General features: G+C 48.5%; 1 protein-coding gene across 1 annotated transcript in view; it reads left to right on the top strand.

Annotated features, from left to right (window-relative positions):
- Window positions 1-2,221, top strand: part of GRIP2 (glutamate receptor interacting protein 2) — a 64,642-nt gene extending 62,421 nt beyond the window's left edge. The window contains exon 23 of the mRNA XM_027093852.1: window positions 1,662-2,221. Coding sequence (XP_026949653.1) covers window positions 1,662-1,820 — 159 coding nt within the window. The 3' untranslated portion in view covers window positions 1,821-2,221. The remainder of the gene's footprint in view (window positions 1-1,661) is intronic.
- The last annotated feature ends 6,941 nt before the right edge of the window (window positions 2,222-9,162 follow it).

Here is a 9,162-nt window from a genome sequence, read left to right as displayed (position 1 = left end):
GGGGGGTAGGGAGGGTCACGGAGTGTGGGGCGGGCCTGCGGTGGCAGAGGCCAGCATGACATTGCTAGCCTGAGGCGCGCCCTGCGTTCTCCCGGGGGAGTTGTCCCTGGATCCCGGGACCCTGGCAGTGGCGGGCTGCACAGGCTCCCCGGAAGGGGGTGTGGATAGTGACCTGTGTTCGCACACAGGCTTCTTGGTGGCGGCAGCAGCGGCCTTAGCGTCTCATGTCTGTCTCTGGGCTCCGCACTTTTAGCCGTGGCTCGCGCCCGTCTCTGGAGCTCTCTTAAGCAGCGTTCTTAATCCCCTCTCCTCGTGCACCAGGAAACAAAGAGGGAAGAAAAAGTCTCTTGCCTCTTCGGCAGGTCCAGACTTTTCCCCAGACTCCCTCCCGGCTAGCCGCGGTGCACTAACGCCCTGCAGGCTGCGTTCACGCCGCCAACCTCAGTCCTCTCCCGGCGCTCCGACAGAAGCCGGAGCCTCAGCTCCCAGCCCCGCCCGCCCCAGCGGGGCGAGCAGACAAGCCTCTCGGCTGGTGAGTGCCGGTCAGCCCGATCCTCTGCGCTGGAATCTCTCCGCTTTGCCCTCCGCACCCCTGTTGCTGTGCTCTCCTCCGCGGCTCCCAAGCTCCCCCACTCCGCCACCCGAAGTCTCCGCCCGCGAAGGGGCTGCCTAGTGTGTGGACACTTTTCCTCCGTCACAGCTCTCTCCCGCTGGTGCAGGACCCGTCCCTATCCTTTTGTCTCTGTTTAGTTTTTTCTTTTGCCCTAACCAGGTACGTGGGGGGTTCCTTGCCTTTTGGGAGGTCTGAGGTCTTCTGCCAGCGTTCAGTAGGTGCACCGTAGGAGTTGTTCCACGCGTAGATGTATTTCTGGTGTATCTGTGGGGAGGAAGGTGATCTCCGCGTCTTACTCTTCCGCCATCTTCCCGGAAGTCCCCGACAAATACTGTTTGACTCCACTTATATGAGGTACCTAGAATAGCCAAATTCATATAGTCAGAAAGTACACTGGTAGATGCCAGGGGCCAGTGGTTGGGGGCGGATTTCAGAGTTAGTATTTAATGGGGACAGAGTTTCAGTTTAGGAAGGTGAAAAATTCAGGAGATGGATGATGGTGAGAGTTGCATAACAATGTGAATGCACTTAGTGCCACTGAACTGTACAGTTAAATGTGGTTAAAATAGTGTTTTATGTGACTTTTACCACAATAAAGAAACATTTAAAAAATAAATAAATAAGGGGCTTCCCTGGCGGCGCAGTGGTTGAGAGTCCGCCTGCCAATGCAGGGGACACGGGTTCGTGCCTCAGTCCCGGAAGATCCCACATGCCGCGGAGCGGCTGGGCCCGTGAGCCATGGCTGCTGAGCCTGCGCATCCGGAGCCTGTGCTCCGCAACGGGAGAGGCCACAACAGTGAGAGGCCCGTGTACCACAAAAAATAAATAAGATTTTTCAGATGAGAAAAAAAAATGGAGACATGCAGGTGCTGGAGGGTGAAGGATGCATGGAAGGGTTGAAAGACTTGAAATGAGAGTGCCTTCCTCTGTGTGAGTGTTAAGATTCACCCTGTGTCTGGGCTGGGCAGGGTCTGTATTTGAGGAAATTCTCACCTACTTCAGTGCATGCTGAGCTGACGCCATCTGCCCCATGGCTGTGCATGTGCAGGTCAACCACGTTCACACGCGGGACCTTGACTGCTGCCTGACGGTGCCGCTTCTGGCCGAGGCGGGCGATGTCGTGGAGCTGGTCATCAGCCGCAACCCGCTGGCCCAGAGCAGCCGGGCCCCACGAGCACCAGGCCCCAGAGGCCCACGGATGCTTTGAAGTCAGCACATGGTCTGGACACGTTGGAAGATCCTGGCGCCCACACATACAGCCAGGCTGAAGAAGTGGCCACCCACTCGTCCATCTGTCATCTGGCAGGCTCTGACCAGACTCTTCTCCATGTCTGCGGCAACAGGGGGCCGGGCCCAGTTGCAGTGATATTGAGGTCTTTCTCCAGTTGGACCTCCAAGATGCCCAGTGTGGGGCCTGCCCAGTAGGGGTCAAGGCAGGCTGCTCAGCTGGGCGTACAGGGGCTGCCCCAGGTACCTCCAGAACCCCTGGGAAAAGCGTCTAGTGCGGGGACAGCTCAGCTCCACGTAAGGAGTGTTCTCCCAGAAGAGCCATGGAGCCTGAGTGCTGTGAGGGAGGAGTGAGCGCCCTGTCTCAGGAGGTGAGCAAGGCGGGACCTGATCCCACCTGTGCGGTCGCGGGAGGGTGGGGGCTACTTCATCTGGACAGCCTCCCACCAGGAAGGAGGCTGCTCAGCGGAAGAGTCCAGCCACTTCCCTTCTCCAGAGTCTGGTGTTCAGGGCTCACCAGCATCCCCACTTAGGAGACTCTGAACTGGGGTGTCTGGATTCCCAGGAAGCACTGGCCCTTTGAGGGGTTCTTTCATTTCTGAGACTCTGGTCGAAGCCTCTGTAGTTTGAGACCTCAGTTCTGGGCCCATTGGGCGAGCTTGGTGTCAGGCTTTGGGCTGTCAGCCCCTCCTGCTGCTTTAGTAGGACGTGTGGCCACTGGACCATATGAGTACACCCGTCTTAGCCCAGGCCCCTCAGGGTGGGTGGGAGTCATTTCAGGACAAAAGACCCAGGGGGTTCCATTCAGCTGCTATTACAGTGAAGATGGGAAAACCATGGAAATAAGTAGGATATGTAAGATGATAGAGCTCCTAGCCTAATAAATCAGTGAAGGAGGAGAGAGAAGCAGAGCCAGACAGACAGGCAGGGGAGACAGGCCATCCTTTCTCACACCCAGCAGTGACAGTGTCCAAAGTGGTCATTCAAGGAAGTTGATTCTCACTTGAAATCTGGAAGCACCAGTATCCCTTAACATCGCTTTCCTCATTTTCTGCAGTCCAGAAACCCTTCTGGTTTTGAGAAGGGCCCGGGGTCTCCACCTGGTGGTCTGGGCTGTGGCCCCTGAGATGGAGGTGGGCAGAAAGGATTCAGCCAGGTCTTGGGACCTGTTCTGCCCCTGCCCAGCTCTTAACAGTGTCTCAGGAAAACGGGGTGCCCACTCCCACCTTCATCCTCCTCTACCCCTGAATCCCCTGGAGGCCTGAAAAAGGCTCTTCCACTCAAGGGACTCGATAGGGAGTCAAGACATCTCTTCCTTTCACCCTGGGTCCCTTCTCGTTGCTGTCTGAACCCCTCTGGTCTGACCCCCTCTGGACAATTAAGGGGTTGACAGTCTCTGAGTAGGTACTGGCCTGCCTGTCAGGGCAGAACCATGTCTGCCCGCTGGGCTTGGGAAAGCTACGCTCGACAGCAGCCGAGGACGATGCAGCGACCCTGAACAGTTTTCTGCCCTCCTCGGGCTGAGGCCTCTGCGGTTCCCCCAGACGTATGCAACCAGGCCCGGCGGGTGGATCTCCTGGCCACACCGGCCTTCTCATATGCAATATTCCTCTGTCTTCTCATGGGGATTGTTCACCCCCCAGAATTGACACCTCCTGACACCTGTCCCCCAGTGAGCGTCCTGCCTGCCTATGCATTTTGGGTACAGCCCCTGGGACATGCCCCTTCTACCCCCTAAAAGCTGTATTTTTCTCTGGCTGAGATTGGAGCATATTCCTTGTATTTTTCTATATGGGGTTTTCTTAGGGCTCTCGGGAAGCACAACATGCCAAGGGGTGGCACTGTAAAGGCCACTTGGGGTCTCCTTGGGGCCCACGTGTACATTTGCCCTACCGACTTGCAGTGACGTGGGAGTGGGGGGCGGGGGGTGCTGTTGGGATGATCTTTTTAAATAAAATTATTTAAAAGCACTTGGATTAGTGTGTCTTCTTTTTAAAACAAAAAAAACATAGGCTGGTGATACCTATCTAATTACCCATGACAGTTTTCACAAAACTAGGACAAATAATCCTAAAATTTCTATCGAACCACAAAAGACCCAGAATTGCCAAAGTAATTCTGAGGAAAAAGAACAAAGCTGGAGGAGTAATCCTCCCAAACTTTACACAATACTACAAAGTTACAGTAATCAAAGCAGCATGGTATTGGCACAAAATGGACATATGGATCAATGGAACAGAAATAGAAAACCCAGAAAAAAACCCACTCACTTATGGTCAATTAATTTTCGACAGAGGAGGTAAGAATATACGATGGAGAAAGACAGTCTATTCAGCAAGTGGTACTGGGAAAGTCGGACAGCTGCATGTAAATCGATCAATGACATTAGAACACTCCCTTATGCCATGCACAAAAATAAACTCAGATTGGCTTAAATATGAGACACGACACTACGGAACTCCTAGAAGAGAACATAGGCAAAATATTGTCTGACATACAACATAACAATGTTTTCATAGGCCAGTCTCCCAAAGCAATAGAAATAAAAGGAGGAGCAAAGAAATAGGACCTAAACAAAACTTGAAAGCATTTGTGCAGCAAAGGAAAACATACACAAAACGAAAAGACAACCTGAGATGGGGAGAAAATATTTGGAAGTGATCTCATGACAAAGGCTTAATTTCCAAAATACACAAACAGCTTATAAAAAACAACAACAACCAAAAAAACCAATAAAAAATAGGAAGAATAAACATTTCATAAAGAACACGTACAGATGGTCCACAGACACGAGAAAAGATGCTCAACATCACTAGTTATTAGAGAAATGCAAGTCAAAACTACAAGGAACTACCACTTCACTGCAGTCACAATGGCCATCATCAAAGAGTCCACAAATACTAAATGCTGCAGACGGTGTGGAGAAATAAGAATCCTCCTAAACTGTTCGTGGGGATGTACATTGGTAACAGCCACTATAAAGGGCAGTATCGAAATTACTATAAAACTAAAAAGAGAGCTACCCTACGTTCCAGCAGTCCCACGTGGGGGTGTATTTCTGGAGAAATCCATGATTGAAGAAGACACATGTACCCCACTGTTGATTGCAGCACTATTTACAATAGCCCAGACACAAAAACAACCAAAATACCCACATATAGATGAATGGATAAAGAAGATATCGTACCTGTGTACAATGGACTCTTAGCCATAAACAAGAACTAAATAATGCCAAAGGAAGAAACATGGATGGAACAAGGATGATCATAGACTAAGTGAAGTCAGTCAGAGAAAGACAAATAGCATATGATATCACTTATAGCTGGAACCTAAAAAAATGATACAAATGAACTTATTTACACAACAGACTCACAGATTTAGAAAACAAACTTAGGATTCCCAAACAGGAAAGCTCAGGGGCAGAAATAAATAAGGACATTTAGATTAATATATACACAATAATATACAAAAAATAATGAACAAGGACTTACTGTACAGCAAAAGGAAGTCTACTCAACGTTCTGCAAAAACCTATATGGAAAACAAAACAAAAAAGGATATAACTATACATATAAATGAATCAGGTTACTGTACACCTACAACAAACACCACATTGTAAATCAACTGTATACCAATATACCATAAATATTAAATTAAAAAAGAAAAGAAAAGAAATGCCTACTACATTCCCCTCCGGCCAGGGTGATCTAGGCTGGTATCATATACCCTAGCATGAGGAGCCTTCGGACCCAAAGCTGGACTGAAGTGGAGGTGGGAGAGCAGGAGAGGATGTGCCCACAAAGGAGAATCCCAAAGAGCTGTACTTTCTGTCACTTCTCCATGGAACCACAATCACCAGCTGCAGGTGGGCCCTCCGACAGGTAAACGAAGCTGAGTGAAGCCAAACCATGGGGGACCGTCGGGGATGCAGGAGCTTCAAAAAGTGACCGAGCCTCCATGGCTGCTGGTGGTGGGGTTCCCACATCCAGCCTCCTTGCCAGGAGTCACCCCACCTACACACCGCAGCACCCGCAGCAGGGTGGTTTAGCCAGGGTTCGGAATTTTCGGGGGCGTGAAGCTTAACGGAGAAGAGGTAGAGACACACAAGTCCTTGGGTGTTGCCTCTGGCACCTTCCCCTCTAATTCATAGCCCAGTAAGATGACTCTTCCTAAAGCTTTTGGTTGCCAACGAACTAGAGTTGGCCACGAAGAAATGCTGCCACCTTGTGGACGATTCCCGGAACAACAACTTTACAACCTGTGCTTCAGGGCACCTCATATTCACGAAGCCTATGAGGCTTTTAATGACGCGTGTCCTCAAAAATGACCTGGGGTAGGTAACCGAAAAAGGATTCGAAACAAACAGACTTTCACGAACCCAAATTTCAAGAGGGAAACTTTACACACACTTAAAAAAAATACACACCACAACAAGATGCAAAACATCACTCATTATTGGAGAAATAAAAATCCAAAGTGTAACGACGCATCGCCTCCCAGCAGGCAAAATTGCCAGTATCAAAAAGTCTACAATCGATGGGGCTGTGAGTGTGGAGAAGAGGGAACCTTCCCACTCGTTGAGTGGAAATGTACATTGGTAACCGCCACTAGAAAGCACTGTATCCCAGTAGCTAGAAAACTACGGAGAATGAAACCCTATATTTCTCCTGTCCCACTCCTGTGTTACCCGAGAAAATCCATAATTCAACAAGACACATGCATCCCAACGTTCATTGCGCCACTATTTACAATCGCCAAGACATAAAAACAAACAAATAGTCCAGCGAGTAATGAATACATAAAGAAGTGCTACGTGTATACAAGGGACTGCTACTCTGTCAGGAAAAAGAATGAAATAATGCCATTAGAAGAAACATGGGTGGACCTGCGATGCCCAAACACTGAGTGAAGTCAGCCAGATAGAGGAGGACCCATAGTATATAATATCACTTATAGTAGGAATGGAAACATACATACAACTGAACTAGTTTACAAAACAGAAACAGACTCACTGACTATCAAAATAAACCTAGGATTACCAAAAAGTAAGTGGGTAGGAGATAGAAGTTAGGCAGTTCACATGAACGCATACATAGTAAATTTCCTATAAACATAAATATAAAACACGCACTCGACAAGGACTACTGTACAACACCAGGACCTCTACTCAATGTTCTGCAATAACCTATAAAGAAAAAGGAATCCGAAAAACAGTAGCTATGTTACATGTGTAACTGAATCAGCTTGCTGTACACCTACACCAAACCCCACACTGTAAATTACGCTTAATGCAACATACCATAAGAATTAAACTGAAAATGAACGCAAAAGGACAGAAATGGGTACACTTTTCGACTCCTGCCTCGGTGATATGCGCTGGTGACACATCCCCGCAGCCTCAGCAGCCTGGGGTCCCAAGGGTGCACTGAGGTGGAGCGGAGACACCTGAGGACGATGTGCCTGCAAATGCAGCTCCTTAAAGCTGTCGTGTCTCTTCCTTTCTGGGTGGAACCAAAACTTCAGAATCTAGGTGGGCCTTCCCAGAACTAAAAGGAAGCCAAGTGCACCCCAACCATGAGGGACCATCTAGGCTGCAGGAGATTCAAAAAGTGACCAAGCCTCCACGGCTGCTGGTTGGTGGGGTCCCCACATCCAGCCTCCTTGCCAGCAGTCACCCCACCTACACACCCCAGCACCACCAGCAGGTTGGTTTGGCAAGGGTTCGGAATATTCGGGGGCCTGAATCTGAACGGGGGAAGAAGTAGTGATACACAAGCCCTTGGGTGTTGCCTCTGGCACCTTGCCCTCTAATTCACAGCCCAGGAAGATGACTCTTTCTAAAGCTTTTGTTTGCCTAGGAACCAGAGATGGGCACGAAGAACTGCTGCCGCCTTGTGGACTCTTCCAGTAACAACAACCTTACAACGGGTGCTGCAGGCCACCTAATATTCACAAAGCCTGTGGGGCTTTTAAAAACAGGTGTCCCCAGAAATGACCTGGGTTAGGTAACCGAAAAAAAATTCGGAACACTCAGACATTCAAGAAGTCAAATTTCAAAAGGAAAAGCTTACTCACACTGTTTAAAAAAAAAAAACCCGACCACGACAGAGAGCAGAAAATCCCTGATTATTCTAGAAATGCAAATCAAAAGTATAAAGACGCATCACCCCGCAACAGACAGTATGGCCAGCATCAGAAAGTCTACAAACAATCTATGGGGAATGAGTGTGGATAAACGGGAACTTTCCCACTCTGTGAGTGGAACTGTACGTTGGTAACCGCCACTAGAAAAGAGCACTGTATCACAGTTCATGGAAAACTAAAGAGAGAGTGAACCTATACTTCGGCAGTCCCACATCTAGGCGTGATTCGGAAAAATCCATAATATAAAAAGACACAAGCACCCAAAGTTCATTGCTGCACTATTTACAATCGCCAAGAAACAAAATAAATAGTCCAGCAAGTGACGAATACATAAAGAGGAGGTTCTATGCGTATAGAAGGGACTGTTCCTCAGCCAGGAAAAAGAATGAAATTATGCCATTAGAAGCAACATGGATGGACCTGGGATGCTCAAACACTGAGTGAACTCAGTCAGAGGAGGACCCATAACATATAATATCACTTACAGGAGGAATGGAAACATACACACAACTGAACTAGTTTACAAAACAGAAACAGACTCACCGAATTTCAAAATAAACCTAGGGTTCCCGAAACGTAAGTGGAGTAGGATATATATGTTAGGCGGTTCACATGAACACATACACAGTAAAATACCTATAAACATATATATAAAACACGCACTCGACAAGGACTACTGTACAACACCAGGACCTCTACTCAACGTTCTGCAATAACCTATATGGAAAAGGAATCCGAAAAACACTAGATACATTATATGTATAATTGAATCAGCTTGCTGTATACCTACACCAAACCCCACTTTGGAAATAACTCTAGTGCAACATACCATCAGAATTAAGCTGAAAAAGAAAGTAAAAGGAAAGAAATGGGTATGCTTTTCACCTCCGGCCTCGGTGATATGTGCTGGTGTCCCATCCCTGCAGCCTCAGCAGCCTGGCGTCCCAAGGGTGCACTGAGGTGGAGCAGAGAGACCTGAGGAGGATGTGCCTGCAAATGCAGCCCCTTAAAGCTGTAGTGTCGCTTCCTTTCTGGGTGGAACCAAAATTTTAGAATCTAGGTGGGCCTTCCTAGAGCTAAAAGGAAGCCAAGGGCAACCAAACCACGGGGGATCATCTGGGCTGCAGGAGATTCAAAAAGTGACCGAGCCTCCACAGCTGCTGGTGGTGAGGTTCCCA

The sequence above is a fragment of the Aethalodelphis obliquidens genome, unplaced genomic scaffold (genome assembly GCF_003676395.1).
Source record: "Aethalodelphis obliquidens isolate GAN/ISIS:26980383/991018 unplaced genomic scaffold, ASM367639v1 scaffold86, whole genome shotgun sequence".
Taxonomy (NCBI): domain Eukaryota; kingdom Metazoa; phylum Chordata; class Mammalia; order Artiodactyla; family Delphinidae; genus Aethalodelphis; species Aethalodelphis obliquidens.
Note: the sequence above shows the minus strand (reverse complement) of the source record. Positions and strands in the feature narration are given on the sequence as shown.